The sequence below is a fragment of the Pongo pygmaeus genome, chromosome 19 (genome assembly GCF_028885625.2).
Source record: "Pongo pygmaeus isolate AG05252 chromosome 19, NHGRI_mPonPyg2-v2.0_pri, whole genome shotgun sequence".
Taxonomy (NCBI): domain Eukaryota; kingdom Metazoa; phylum Chordata; class Mammalia; order Primates; family Hominidae; genus Pongo; species Pongo pygmaeus.
The window spans coordinates 45517878-45534066 of record NC_072392.2 but is presented as its reverse complement, the minus strand read 5'-3'; the positions used below and the strand labels follow the sequence as shown (position 1 = coordinate 45534066).

Sequence of the window (16189 nt, the reverse complement as noted above, 5' to 3'; positions counted from 1 at the left end):
CTATTTACAAATATTGTTTTATCCAAAAACATAAAACCTTATATTTATTTATTTATTTATTTATTTTGGAGAAGGGGTTTCGCCCTTGTTGCCCAGGCTGGAGTGCAATGGTGCAATCTCGGCTCACCACTACCTCTGCCTCCCAGGTTCAAGCGATTCTCCTGCCTCAGCTTCCTGGGTAGCTGGGACTACAGGCGTGTGCCACCACGCCCAGCTAATTTTTGTATTTTCAGTAGAGACAGGGGTTTCACCATGTTGGCCAGGATGGTCTCGAACTCTTGACCTCGTGATCCGCCTGCCTCAGCCTCCCAAAGTGCTGGGATTACAGGTGTGAGCCACCGTGCCCGGCTAAAGTATGTTTTATCAACTTTGAAGTAAGACATTGTTCCACATGAATTAAAATTTATAACTCATGATTATATTCTTGCACATATTAAGTATTGAGCTATTTGAATACTTAACTACATATTCTATTTAGACATGGTAAGAGCAGCTAATCAATTTGAAAAACGAAATACAAAAATTTAGTATCTAAGAAAAGTTATCAGAAACAACAGTATAAAAAACTAGTATTTTATTAAAAACTAGTAGAGTATACTTAATCCTAACTCAGAATCAAATAATAAAACACATTCTTTACAATTATTTCTTAGGGGTAAGAACAAATTTAAAGTATAATGGAACTGGTGGCTCATGCCTGTAATCCAAGCCCTTGAGAGGCTGAGGCAGGTGTGGATCACTTGAGCCCAGGAGTTCGATATCAGCCTGGGCAATGTGGCAAAGCCCCACTTCTAACAAAAATACAAAAATTAGCCGGGTTTAGTGGCGTGTGTCTGTAGTCCTGGCTACTTGGGAGGCTGAGGGGGGAGGATCGCTTAAGCCTGGGAGGTCAAGGCTGCAGGAGACGCGATTGTGCCACTGCACTCCAGCCTGGGTGACAAAGTGAGGCCTTGTCTTAAAATAAAATAAATAAATAAACTATAATAGAACTGACCTTTAAAAGTTCCTCTGATGTAGGTCGATCTTGAGGGATTTTCTGGAGGCAAGAATCTACAAAGTTGCGAAAATAATCAGACCTATTGTAAAGGAAAGTATCAAGTGAACACATTGCTATTTCCTTTAAAAATACATCCACAAATCAAGGCACGTGCCTATTGGTGGGAGGGGAAATGGAAAGGGAATGATTAAAAAAAAGCAGAGACTATATAGTTTCATATAAGTCTATGAAGATCTATCTAAAGCAACCAATGAATGTTCACCATTTTCCAAAGATAAATTCACACAGATTACTTTAAAATCCTGCTCCTACATATTTAAATATCACAGCTCATATTACTATATTGAGGCAAAATGAGGGAAGCCTATCCACTTTTTTTTTTGCATTCAAACCCAAGATAACATTCCTATTTCCCTTTTTTTCTTTTCCTTTTTGCTAAGCCTTTCTTATAATAAGCTCTTTCCTATAATAAGCTCTTTCTTATTTGCCCCTTGGATGGTCTTCTATATAGCATGTTTCAGAATATTACTCTATCTGCTCTGGAGAGAGTGTTTTTATACCTGAGTATTTGGTGCCCCTGAGCAAATGGATAAGACTTCCATTAAACCTAGAAAACCAATTAAGATATTTTTAAAAACGTTAGAAGTCTGTAACACATTATTATATAGTGTTATTGACAAGAGTTCAGTAAGGCAGTAAATAATTACTCCATCAATGTTTGTCTCCAATATTCAAATAAGATTTTAAGTTCCTTGTAGGCAAGAATTCTTTTATAAATCCCCAACTCTCAAACACAGTGTAAAGACAGTCTGTGTTCAATATATTTATTACTTATATGTAGCAATTATGGTTTCAATGTTTTTGTTTCTCCAAAACTGATATTGAAACTTAATCTCCAGTGCAACAGTGTTGGGAGGTGGGGCCTAATGGAAGTTGTTCAGGTCATGAATGGATTAATTCTGCTATAAAAAGGGCTTGGGGGAGAGGGTTCTCTCTCTCCTGCTCTCTGCCATGAGAGGACACAATGCTCCTCCCCTCCAAAGGATGCAGAGTTAAAGGCACTATCTTGTAAGCAAGAGGACCAGGTCCTAACCTGCCAGTGCCTTGGTCCAGGTCCTAACCTGCCAGTGCCTTGGTCCTGGACTTCCCAGCCTCCAGAAAGTGAGAAATAAATTTCTGTTCTTTATAAATCACCCAGCCTCTGATACTCTGTTACAGCAGCACAAAATGTACTAAGCCATACCATAACACTAAACTCAGTGTCAAAAGATTCGTTCTATAAAATTCTAAACACAAAGTAGAGTTATATAGAAAGAATCTTTTGGCACAGAGTTTTAGCATTATTAGTTTAGTAGAGTTATATGGCACATTCTTAAGTGGCAAAGACTTATATGAATGTGCTATAATTATGTACTCTTTAAATAATTAAGTACCCCTAATTTATATATCTGTGAATTTCAAAATATTTATTAAATATGCTAGATATCCCCCTAGAATTTATCGAATGCTAGGTACACCTGAGGAATTAATTTTCTACTATAGTTTTATACTGTTGATAAAAATCCTAGTTTTCTAAAATTGTCAATCTGTTGTCCATAAACCTCTTTACATGAATGAACTAAGTTTTAACAAATCAAGGAAGTCCTAGAAGGAATATCAGATAAAACTGAATAACAAATATTATAATTAGAGTGATCCCAAAATTTTTAATTACCTGGTAATTTTGATAAAGTCAAATCATTTTACTTATATTTTTATATCATATAAATTATAAACTATCCTCCAATCAAATATCACTATAGGTTGTAATAATATATATATATTTTAGTTATAAAATATTAATGCTTAAATGCTATTTATTATTTAATTAGGATTAGGTATTCCTAAATTTAAAGAAAAAGTAAAATAGAAATTCCTGTAAAATGAATACTTTTTGCATTCATGTGACATCATCCATCCTTTTCTGAACTCAGTTATACGTATGCTATGAAATGAAAACATGATAAGAATAAATATATTTAAAAGGGTAAAATACACCTATTTTAATATCTTATAAGGTGATACATTTTACCTAATTGAAATTAAATCACTTTGATAACAGATTATGAAAAAGCATTTCATTTATTCAACATTGAGCAATATATATATTAACAATACTCACCATTCATTAGACTGTAGTGTAGGGGATTCATTTTGGGCTATGTGATATAAGGCACTCATTGCATTCATATTAAATAAAGGAGGTTTCCTTTCCGCTGTAAAAGAAAGGAAACATTCCTGTTGAAATAGGTTCCAGGAGTACTCAAGTCCTGGGCACATTTTTCTTTTTTCTTTTTTAATGATTTTATTTTGAAACAATCTTAAACTTACACAAAAAACTGCAAGTAGAGTTCAAAGAGTTTTTTTTTTCTTTTCTGTTTTTTTTTTTCTGAGACAGGGTCTCGCTCTGTCACCCAGGCTGGAGTGCAGTGGCACAATCTCGGCTCACTACAGCCTAGACCTCCTGTGCTCAAGCAATCCTCCCACCTCAGCCTCCCGAGTAGCTGGGACCACAGGTGTGCACCACCATGCCCAATTAAGTTTTGTATTTTCTGTAGAGATGGGGTTTCACCATGTTGCCCAAGATGGTCTTGAACTCTTGAGCTCAAGTGATCCTCCCAACTCAGCCTCCCAAAGTGCTGGGATTACAGGTGTGAGCCACTGCACCCCGCCTCCAAGAACTTTTTCAAGTGAATCAATTGAGAATAAATTGCTGACCTGAAGCCTCACTATCCTTAATATATACTTGAGTGTATATTTCCTATAAAGAAGAACATTTTCCTAAAGAACCGTAATACATCCATTAAATCAGGCCATTTAATAGTGATATAAGACTACCATCTAATCCCCAAACTACATTCAAGTTTCATTCAAATGTCCCAATAATATCCCATGTAGCAATAATGAGCTTTGAGTATTGGCAATCTTCAAGGAATTTGTTCATTTTATCCAAGTTGTCAAACTTATTGACATAAAATTGTTCATATTTCCCCATTACTCTTTTAATATCTGTAAAATCTATAGTGATTATAATCTCTTACTCCTGATATTGGAAATTTGTGTCTTCTCTCATTTTCTTTGTGATTAGTCTGGCTAGAGGTTTAACAATTTTATTGATCTCAGAGTACTAGTTTTTGGTTTCACTGATTTTCTCTATTGTTTTTCAGTTTTCTGTTCGACTGATTTCTGCTTTGATCTTTATTATCCTCTACCTTCTGCTTATTTTGTGTTCAATTTGCTCTTTGTTTTAGTTTCTTAAGGTAAGAGTTGAAGTCATGACTTTGACAAATTGAAGTATGGTCGCCCTTCTGTATCTGCAGGTTCTGCATCCACAGACTGAACCAACCAACTGAAATATTTCAATCATAGACTGAAAATATTTGGCAAAAAAATAATTTAAAAAAACAAAAATTTTTTAACAATTAAAAAATTAACAATTTTTTTTTTTTTTTGAGATGTGGTTTCACTCTTGTTGCCCAGCCTGGAGTGCAATGGCGCGATCTTGGCTCACTACTACCTCCGCCTCCTGGGTTCAAGCGATTCTCTCCTGTCTCAGCCTCCCGATTCTCTCCTGTCTCAGCCTCCCGAGTACCTGAGATTACAGGAGTGCGCTGCCATGCCTGGCTAATTTTGTATTTTTAGTAGAGACGGGGTTTCTCCATGTTGATCAGGCTGGTCTCAAAACTCCCAACCTCAGGTAATCCACCCATCTCGGCCTCCCAAAGTGCTGGGATTATAGGTGTGAGCCACTGCGCCCAGCCAAAAATACAAATTTTTAAGACAGCTACTTACATGGCATTTATATTGTATTAGGTATTATAAGTAATCCAGAGATTATTCAAAGTATATGGGAGGATATGCATAGGTTATATGCAAAAACTACACCATTTTATATGAGACTTAAGCATATGCACATTTTATTATCTGAGGGGGTTCTGGAACCAATCCTCTGAAGATTCTGAGATATACAGGACTCTTGAATGTCCCTCAGTTTGAGATTTTCTGACATTTCCTATTATTAGAGTTAGGCTAAACACCTTTGGCAGGAGTATCACAGAGGTAATGCTATAATTTATATCCTATGAGGCGGCACATGATTTTGAGAAGTTCTGTTACTGATGGTATTCACTTTGATCACCTGGTTAAGGCCCATGTCTGCCAGTCTTCCTCACGATAAAGCTTCTCTTTTCTCCTTTGTAATTAATAAGCATTTTGTAAGATGGTACTCTGAATCTACATAAATATTCTGCTTCTCATGAAACTTTCAACTTTATTCTTTTATTTATTTATTGTATGGAGTCATAGATTTTTATTTTATTTAATAAGTTATATCATTTATTTTGATGTTCAAATTATCCCATATTTGAACAGCAGAAACCTTTTTAAGCTGGCTTGTGTCTTTTGGACATGGCCCCATTATTATTTGGTTACTTTCTTGCTTTCTGGTACACTAAGATGTCCTAGCTTCATCTTGTGCTTTCCCTAGCCCAGACCCTGGATCAATCATTTCTCCAAGGGGCTGTTGTGCTAGGTGTGCTTACTACTACTGGGGTGTCACTGCTCTCAGACACGCTCAATGAACAGAGTTGGGAATATATACATGTACATAATACATTTATACACCTATGTGTTCAAATACATGATGTATATTAAATACTTATATTTGAAAACAATAAATTTACTACAATATCTCAAATTCCAATCCAACACCATAGTGTTTATTTCTAGCTTTCTCTTTCCATATTTGTAAAGTCCTTCTCTGACAATGAGAGAAACCCTGCTCTCATTATCCTTAATACTTTTTTTTTTTTTTTTTTTTTTGAGACAGTCTCGCTCTGTTGCCCAGGCTGGAGTGCAGTGGCACAATCTCGGCTCACTGCAACCTGTGCCTCCCAGGTTCAAGCAATTCTCCTGCCTCAGCCTCCTGAGCTGGGACTACAGGCATGGGCCATCATGTCCGGCTAATTTTTGTATTTTTAATAGAGACAGGGTTTCACCATGTTGACTAGGCTGGTCTTGAACTCCTGACCTCAGGTGATCTGCCCTTTTGGCCTCCCAAAGTGCTGGTATTACAGGCATGAGCCACCGCAACTGGTCCTTAATATATTTTTCTATCTGATAAATTCCTCCTATGTAACCAATATCCCATCTTTGTGACCATCTTCTCTCTGCTTAAGCAGATGCCCTCCTTTCTCTGTTCAAATTCTGAATCCCCATTCCACTTCACCTCTTGGTCACTAAGCCTTTTAAATGGTATACCATCAATATATCAAACCTGTATCAAACTAGAACATATCTTTTTAATTTTGTCATTCACTATTAAATTAAAAATCTCTCAATTTTATCAAAGAACATTAAACTTGGCTAAAAATCACAGAAGAGATTCACCAAATTTACAATGTGTTAGACTCTCATAAATTCAAATAACTTTTTTTTTTCTTGAGTCAGATCTCACTCTGTCACCCAGATCAAAGTGAAGTGGCATGATCTCGGCTCGCTGCAGCCTCTGCCTCCCCGGTTCAAGAGATTCTCCTGCCTCAGTCTCCCAAGTAGCTGGGATTACCGGGATGCGCCACCACGCCCAGCTGATTTTTGCACTTTTAGTATAGATGAGGTTTCACTATGTTGGCTAGGCTGGTCTAAAACTCCTGACCTCAAGTGATTTGCCGGCCTTGGCCTCCCAAAGTGCTGGGATTACAGGCATAAGCCACTGAACTGCACCCGGCCAAATATTTTTTATCTCAAATTTTTATAAGCTACTACTAAACTTTTTTTCTTTTTTTGAGATAAAGTCTTGGTCTGTCGCCCAGGCTGGTGCCATCTTAGCAGTGGTGCCATCTTAGCTCACTGCAACCTTGATCTCCTGGGCTCAAGTGATCCTCTCACCTCAGCCCCCAAGCAGCTGGGACTACAGGTGCATGCCACCATGCCAAATTAATTTTTTTGTATTTTTTGTAGAGACAGGGTTTCTCCATGTTGCCCAGGCTGGTCTCCAACTCCTGGGCTCAAGTGATCTTCCCACCTTGGCCTACTAAAGTGCTGCAATTAGAGGCATGAGCCACCACTTAATTTTAAACCAAATTTATTTTAAGTTAGAGATACTATTTCTTATTATCTTGTGCATGTTTCTAAAATGTCTCTACCCATAAATTTAGATTGCTTCTGTAAAATTAATACCTCCAAAACTCAAGAGGAAATTAGATGAAACTGAGATAGAAGAACTGAACGGTCTAGAAAGTAAATCTCAGAAACAATGTCCGGTGATAAAATTTCCAGAGAAAGAGTTCAAATTATATATACTTATACAGAAGAGTAATCACCGAAGAGTGAGATAAATGGGTTCAAATTTTACTATTTTCATTTATTCCTCTCAATGGGAAAAATGACTATGTGTACTTTTGTTTCCTGTTTTATTTTAATTTAATTAATTTGTTTGTTTAGAAAGGGTCTCACTCGGTCACCCAGGCTGAAGTGTAGTAGTATAATTATAGCTCACTGCAGCCTCAAACTCCTGGGCTAAAGGGGGTCCTCCCACCTCAGCCTCCTGAGTAGCTGGGACTACAGGTGTGAGGCTACCATGCCCAGCTAATTTGTCTTGTTTTTGGTAGAGACAAGGTCTTGCTATGCTGCCCAGGCTGGTCTCAAACTTCTGGATTCAAGCAATCCTTCTGCCTTGGCCTCCCAAAGTGCTAGGATTACAGATGTAAGCCACTGTATCCAGCTGAGAGTAGAACTATGAATAATTTATTTTCTTTTCACTCCTTTTGTATTTCTATAATTTTACACCCTAAACATATATTTATGTAATTAAAAATGGTAAATTATATTTTTATAAAGATTATATAATCATGCAGCTTGAATAACAACAAACTAAAAATTTTCATCAGATTAACTATAAAGAAACATGTAAGCAAACCCACTCATGAAAAATTATGTATTACAAGATTTGTTGGTATTAAGACATAAACCAAGTAATTTCAACCTTTGTGACACTAAAGCAAGAAAGAGTCATATCTATTCACAACTATGTTTATCAAGACCAATAATGGTAAAATTGATGTAAATTTTTTCTATTACCTATACTGTAAGAAAATAGTTTGCTTTAATTTGCTATCCTTAACTCTTCCAAAGTAGAAAAGCATATTATAATAAATATGTGTCCCAAGACTGAATCGGATTTGCATTGAGAATCATACCTCACATCTGTAAACCCAGCACTTTGGGAGGCTGAGGTGGGTGGATCACCTGAAGTGAGGAGATGGAGACCAGCCTGGCCAACATGGTGAAAACCTATCTCTACTAAAAATAAAAAAATTAGCTGGGCATGGTGGCAGGCACCTGTAGTCCCAGCTACTTGGGAGGCTAAGGCAGGAGAATCCCTTGAACCCAGGAGGCGGAGGTTGCAGTGAGCCAAGATTGTGCCACTACACTCCAGCCTGGACAACAGAGCGAGACTCTGTCTCCCTCCCACCCCGCAAAAAAAGAAAGAAAAGAAAAAAAACGAAAATCATTACCTCTAGACCTGTGTTATCTAAAAGGGTAGCTAACTAGCCACATGTGACTATTTAAATGCAAACGTATTTAAATAAAATTTTAGAAAATTCACTCCTTTAGCTGAAAAGCCATAGCTACAGAACACTTCCTTCACTGCAGAAAGTTTTCCTGGCCTGTGCTACTTTAGACCTTTCACCAAGAACCATAATCAGGCTTAAAATACAGTTCCTGACTTAGCACTTCAAAATATTCAAAACATTTGTAAGTAAAATGTTTAAAGTTATTACGAAAGATTACAAAAGCGAAGATACCAAATGAATGCCTAAAATTTGAAGAAATTATTTCAAATATTTCTCCCATGTAAAATTATTTAAAGGCAGTCACATCTAAAGTTGCTTTATTTTAAGTATAAAAACTTCTATTGTGAAGGAACTCTTTTATGAAGCAGAATAAAAAGAAGCTAGAAAGAAGTCATTTCACGGAAACTACAAAGTTTAGGTAGATTTTGTTCTAAGCACAACAATGAGCCAACAAATACCTTCTAATCAAATAAATCTTAAAATATATCAACGAAATCTAACAGGTCCATTAATGCAATTTCACTGTCACTGAGGGGCACATGTATGCATCAGCCAGCAATAAGAATGTAAAAGGACCCCATGGGCAAAGAGTACATTAATCAGCTTCTCTACATGTACACCCAGGCTTCTTAAGAAATTAATCAGGATCTATGGGTAGGAAAAAGAATCATAGGTAAAAGAATAGAGATTAGAGTTTAGGACACCTAAAGGTACTTTCAAATGGAAGAAACAGTTTTGCAAACTTCAAATTAAGACAAAGAAATCACAAGTATGACATGGTAATCTCCAAATCTGTTTGTTGATGTTGTTAAACTATAAAACAAACAGCAGGATGTGGAGCTTGAAGGGAGTAGTCAACAGAGGAATTCCAACAAAAGTGAAAATACTTAAAGATTACATTTTAGGAAAAAAAAACTGGACTGCAAGGTAGTCTGGTTGTAATAGAAATCCTAACTTTAATCTACTGCGTAATGATAAGCAAGATTTTACCCTCATTTTACCTCATTTTCCCTATACTTACTTTAGAAAACTACTGACAAACTCGAGTAGATAATGATTAATCAAAATTACCAATAGATTTTACTTTTAATGTATTATTTTCAACCTTAGTCACTCCTTTTAGAATGGTTTAGATGAGCGCTGTGGCTCATGCTTGAAATCCCCCCACTGTGGGAGGCTGAGGCAGGAGGATAGCTTGAGCCTAGGAGTTCAAGACCAGCCTGGGCAACATGGTGAAACCCTGTCTCTGCTAAAAATACAAAAATTAGCCTGGTGTGGTGGTGTGTGCCTGCAGTCCCAGCTATGCGGGAGACTGAGGTGGGAGGATTGCTTGATCCCAGGAAGCAGAGGTTAGAGTGAGCTGAGATTGCACCGCTGTACTCCAGCCTGGGTGACAGAGCAAGACCATGTCTCAAAAATAAATAAATAAGTAAAATTTAATGCAATGCTCTCATAAGAAGATAAAAAGGAAAAGACTATTGGGCTGGTAGACCTCCACTGGGAAATCCAGAGCAAGAAGACGGCCAGCATCTTCAATTACAGTGACAGTTTATTGGCTCACATAAGTTATGATGGTCCACTGTTTTTAGCACAGTTCCATTTATGGGCAACTTAACAAAATGTGTGCTTAAAATCAAACTGCTACAGGAAATTGAGTCCAATCTCTCTCTCTCATTGTAAGACCCTACTACAGTGATCCATATACCTATGGATCATGGCCCCTGTTGAATGAAGTCGGCCTTACCGTCTTAAATATATATATATCAAACTGTTACAAAATGGTATGTAAGTATGACAGTCTGACATCTAATTTCATCCCTAATTGAAAATAAAAAAAAAAGTAGTAACTACCCCAGCTAGTTATGAATGCCTTACAGATCTTCCATAGCTGGTAAATCTGGTAATCATAAACATATTCTAGGTGTTTAACAAATACTCATTAATGTTAGGCATAGATTCCTCAAACTTAATTAAAACCACAGTGGAAAATTATTTTAGATATAATGGAACAGAGCAAATATAATATACGTAACCCTAATATAAATAAAACTTACCAAATAACCAAAGTGAAAACCTTAATAAATGTATTTCCCCCCTTATAAAGTGACATTTAAGATAAAAATCTATAATTTTTATAGATTGGTACAGAAATTGAGGTAAAACATTGATCAAAACTTAATCCATAGTAATGAAGAACAATGCTTACCAAGTTCAATACATGTTATTCCAAGAGACCACACATCTACTTTGCCATCATATTGTCCTTCATCCATGGCTAAAATTACTTCTGGGGCCATCCTAGAACAAAACGTTCATTTAAATTAAATATATTTTTAAAAAGTATACTATCCTTTGAGAATGTAACAGTTATCTACATGGAGATCACTGGTTTGAATTCTAGCCAATATATCTGGACACAAGAATTTTTATAACGGGAAATAAGTGCATTACAGGTTGTGAGGTAAATATTTAGCAATGCATATATAGTGTGAGATTTATTTATTTATTTATTTATTTTTTAATTTTTTTATTTTTTTGAGATGGAGTCTCGCTCTGTCACCCAGGCTGGAGTGCAGTGGCGCGATCTCGGCTCACTGCAAGCTCCGCCTCCCGGGTTCACACCATTCTCCTGCCTCAGCCTCCCGAGCAGCTGGGACTACAGGCGCCTGCCACCACGCCTGGCTAATTTTTTGTATTTTTTAGTAGAGATGGAGTTTCACCGTGTTAGCCAGGACGGTCTCGATCTCCTGACCTGGTGATCCGCCCGCCTTGGCCTCCCAAAGTGCTGGGATTACAGGCGTGAGCCACCGCACCTGGCCTATAGTGTGAGATTTATTCTCACTATCCATCATTATCATGTAACAGCCACCCCAAAAGAAAGAGGCTCCCAAGGCAGAATTATATTCTGCATCTGCTCAAGTTTGCAGATTATAATATTTCATATCCTTTAGGCCAGTGGTTCTCAAATATTTTGGTCTCAGGATCCTATTACAAAAGTCTATTTTTTGGCCAGGCGCAGTGGTTCACACCTGTAATCCCAGCACTTTGGGAGGCTGAGGCGGACAGATCATGAGAAGCCTGAGCAACATGGTGAAACCCCATCTCTACTAAAAATACAAAAATTAGCCGGGCTACTGTCTGTAATCCCAGCTACTCAGGAGGCTGAGGCAGGAGAATCGCTTGAACCGAAGAGGCGGAGGTTGCAGTGAGCCGAGATCACACCACTGCACTCCAACCTGGGCGAGAGAGCAAGACTCCATCTCAAAAAAAAAAAAAAAAAAAAGTCTAATTTTTGCTTAAAAGATTGAATTTTACTATTGGCAACAAGTATTGTCAGTTGTTTTCCTTGAAGTTATAAGCTCATGTAATTTATTAAAGAAAATTATCTGCCACAATAACCAAGACTGAATAATCATAGTTTGTGTCTTTCTTTCAAATAAAAATGGTGCTCCATGATAAAAGTGGCTAGGGCAGCTTACAACTCAATCACACAATTATCAATCTTATGGGCATCTTATTTGTAAATGAAGCACTAATCACTAATTCATGTCTTCAATTAGTGTCCAACATTCTTTTTTAAAAATTTTAATCTTTCTTTTTTTTTTTTTTTTTTTTTTTTGTGAGAGACAGGGTCTCACTCTGTCACCCAGGCTGGAGTACAGTGGCACAATCTCGGCTCACTGCAACCTCTGCCTCCTGGGTTCAAGTGATTCTCCCACTTCAGCCTCTCAAGTAGCTGGGACTACAGGCGTACACCACCATGCCCGGCTAATTTTTGTATTTTTTGGTAGAGATGGGGTTTCACCATGTTGGCCAGGCTGGTCTCAAACTCCTGACCTCAAGTGATCTGTCTGCCTCGGCCTCCCAAAGTTCTGGGATTACAGGTGTGAGCCATTGCACCTGGCCGAGTTTAACATTCCTGACAGTACTTTACCTTACACTTCATTTGTATTTCATGTTAAACATAGACAGACACTTAAAACGGCTGCTGACTGCTTTAACTATTCTTACCAATATGGCGTTCCCACAAAGGAATTGGCAGGTGATGCCATGGAAGCAGATCCAAAGTCAGCAAGTTTCACCTGGCCTGGTTCTGTCAGAAGGATATTTCCTGCTTTGATATCTCTAGATTTAGAGAATACAGAAAATTACTTAACTTTCCCTCATTAGATTATGTTTAAAACGATAAAAATAAAACAAGAATTCATAGGATAGAGAAGGAGAAATCAAAATAATTAAGTGCTGGGGTAATCTCACAATTGGGATAATGAGAATTAATATTCAAATTAGAAAACAAAAAACTGCAGAATTCAAATAAACATATAGTAATAATTTTCTAAAAGAGAAGACAAATAGCAGTAAAAAAAAAGAAAATTAGTTCATTGGAGCATAGTTTAGATTTTAGTTTCTGTTTATTGGTAGAAACAATGGTTTTTAAAATATATTGCAATTAGCAAACAATCTCTTCATCATACGTAAGATTTCTGAGTATCCATACTTAACGTAAAAACAAAAAAGAAAATATAATAAAAAGAACCTTATTCTCCAAACTCTTTAAAAGACTTATTCAAAATAAATAAATACATAAAGATGTATTCATATCATTTCCAAACGTCAGCATAGTTTTCCTAAATATAAAATAAAAACTGAAATATATGGATAATGTAGTATCAATGATCCCAAATTTACTTTTCTGAAATAGCAAACATACTGTCTATATAAACTAAGAAAACAGGTATTTATATAATAAGACTGTCAACCTAATTAGCATTATAATATATATTTAATCATTCAAAAATTAAAATAGAAATTAAAGTGCTGAATTTCCAAGCCCTTGTTAATTCTTACTATAATGTTTTAGAGCATAACACGAAGTGAATCTATTTTTCCTCCATTTGATTTTTTTAAATGGAGAGGTATCTTAAATTTGAGAAAACCTTAGATTGAAATTCCAACTATGGCACTCACTTATTTACTAGCTTGTGGGTATCTCTCAGATCTTATCCTCATGTTAAAAAATGATAACCCATTAACTCACAATGACTCTATTATATAGTTTAAAATGTACTGCCTGGTTCATATATGTAATAAGAAAATGCTAACGTTCTTCTAAAACAGCTACAACCAATACCAGTGCCAAAAATACATTATAAAATGTTTTAACTTCAAAGTTACTGTCCGTTATCAAGGATTATCAAGGACCACAGCTCAAAAGCATAAAGAGTCTTATGCAGCTTCTGTTTTTTTTTTTGAGACAGAGTTTCACTCTGTCACCCAGGCTGTACAGTGGCACAGTGGCACAATCTCAGCTCACTGCAACCTCCGCCTCCCGGGCTCAAGCAATTCTCTTCTCTCAGCCTCACGAGTAGCTGGGATTACAGATGCCCACAACAAAGCCCAGTTAATTTTCATATTTTCAGTGGAGATGAGGTTTTACCATATTGGTTGGCCAGGCTGGTCTCAAACTCCTGACCTCAAGTGATCCACCTGCCTAGGCCTCTCAAAGTGCTGGGATTACAGGTGTGAGCCACCTCGCCTGGCCTTAAGCAGCTTTTATTCGTCCATGTCATAGAATCAATGGAATAAATATGTCATTATCAGTTACCAAGAAGACAAAAGATCTAGATTTAGTTCTAGCTCTATCTACTCAGCTTTGCAACCTTTAGGAAATTAGTCACAAATTGAGACATCAGTGATTTTACCTGTAAAATGAGAACGAAATACTGTATGATTCTCTACTGCCCATTCCAGTTTGCAAATTAAATGATTCTACAGCTAAATTTCTACCACAAATCTAGAAAGTATACATACTTTTACAAGGTCCAGCAGCACATATAGGCAAAGATAAAAATTATCCTAGTGAGATAAAGTATACAACTATGTTCATTTTAGGACATGAAAAATCTAAAAAAAATGAGCTTATATTATTTTATTTGGCTTTAACCAATAAAAACTTTAGGGTTAATAAATTCTAAAGTTGGTATATGCAACAAGCCATTTACTTATCAATATATGATAATTTCCAAAGCACTTACCTATGAATCATAGTATGAGAATGTAAGTAGGCTAATCCCTGGAGAGCACCATGTGTAATTGCTGCTATTTCCACTTCTTGTAATGGCTTTTTGTGAACTTAAAATTTATTTGAAAATAATTAATACACAGAACATTTTTGTTAAAAAAATACATATCTAATACATGGGGCAATTTTTAAAAACTGATACTTAGCAAGAAGAGATTTATTTTCCAAGATGATAAAGATTATTAAACTTTATGACTTGTATGCAGTTGTGTCAGTTAAAGTACGGTTCATAGCCAATTCTTCTCTTAGCTAATGATATTAAGTAATTATTTGGTGATATAAAAACAATAGTAACAGAGTTCTCTCTTTATTCTCACTTATCTTTGTTTTGAACAAGAGGAGCAGAATGACAGAGAATTCAGAAAAATACTTGTAAAGTCACAATGAGAGAAAAATGACTATTTTAAGCTACTGTATAACATATAATATTTAATAAGGACAGCATATACCACGCTGAGAATTTGAACAAGACTAAGAGTTCTGCTCTTTCTGGAAAGTTTTACATTATTTGGTATTAATATCATTTAAATAATGTCTAAATTATCATTTTATTCTGTGAATACTTTTTAAAAAATAATCAAAGGAAACTTACCTTCTAGTAAATCTGAAGCAGATCCTAAACAATATTCCATTACAAGCTACATGGAAAAATTATAAAAGCATTAAAATATATTATTATAAAGATTTAATATAAATTTAAGATAAAATAAGTTCACACAGTAGATCAAGAAGATAGTTTGAAGTAAAATTCTAGTCACCATTTACCTTAAAAAAATAGTTATATAGATATTATTCAGAATAATATATTTTTAAAATTTTGTAATAAAAAATAGTTATGTATTCAGTGATTTGTTAAATGCATAAAGTCAAGCCAATGATACATTAATCTTTTAATAATGCCAACATATAATCACTTCTATAAGCTGTGTATTTCATATATAATTACTAATTAAAATTATAAAGAAATACACTATTTCTTAAAAATGTACTATTCCATTACTACAAACCTATAGTAACAATATTGATCATTGTTAGAAGACAGAAAACTGTGTTCTCTAGAATTATATGTATAGTCAGCCCTTCACATCTGTGGGTTCTAGATTTGTAGATTCAACCAACTATGTATCAAAAATAATTGAAAAAGTAAAAAAATTGGCCGGGCACGGTGGCTCATGCCTATAATCCCAGCACTTTGGGAGCCCGAGGCGGGCAGATCACAAGGTTAGGAGATCGAGACCATCCTGGCTCACACGGTGAAACCCCATTTATACTAAAAATATAAAAAATTAGCCGGGTGTAGTGGTGGGTGCCTGCAGTCCCAGCTACTCAGGAGGCTGAGGCAGGAGAATGGCATGAACCTGGGAGGCGGAGCTTGCAGTGAGCCACGATTGCACCACTGCACTCCAGCCTGGGAGACAGAGCGAGACTCTGTCTCAAAAAATAAAAATAAACAAAAATTTAAAAAATTACAATATAACAATAAAAATAAAACAAAAA

At 36.0% G+C, this 16189-nt stretch overlaps 1 protein-coding gene across 3 annotated transcripts in view; it reads right to left on the bottom strand.

Annotated features, from left to right (window-relative positions):
• Nucleotides 1-16189, bottom strand: part of TAOK1 (TAO kinase 1) — a 162483-nt gene that overhangs the window by 57335 nt on the left and 88959 nt on the right. For all 3 annotated transcript variants that reach the window (XM_063656104.1, XM_063656106.1, XM_063656105.1), the window contains exons 5-10: nt 15285-15330; nt 14646-14742; nt 12622-12735; nt 10817-10908; nt 3159-3252; nt 995-1076 (exon numbers count right to left, since the gene is read on the bottom strand). In XM_063656104.1, coding sequence (XP_063512174.1) covers nt 995-1076; nt 3159-3252; nt 10817-10908; nt 12622-12735; nt 14646-14742; nt 15285-15330 — 525 coding nt within the window. The remainder of the gene's footprint in view (nt 1-994; nt 1077-3158; nt 3253-10816; nt 10909-12621; nt 12736-14645; nt 14743-15284; nt 15331-16189) is intronic.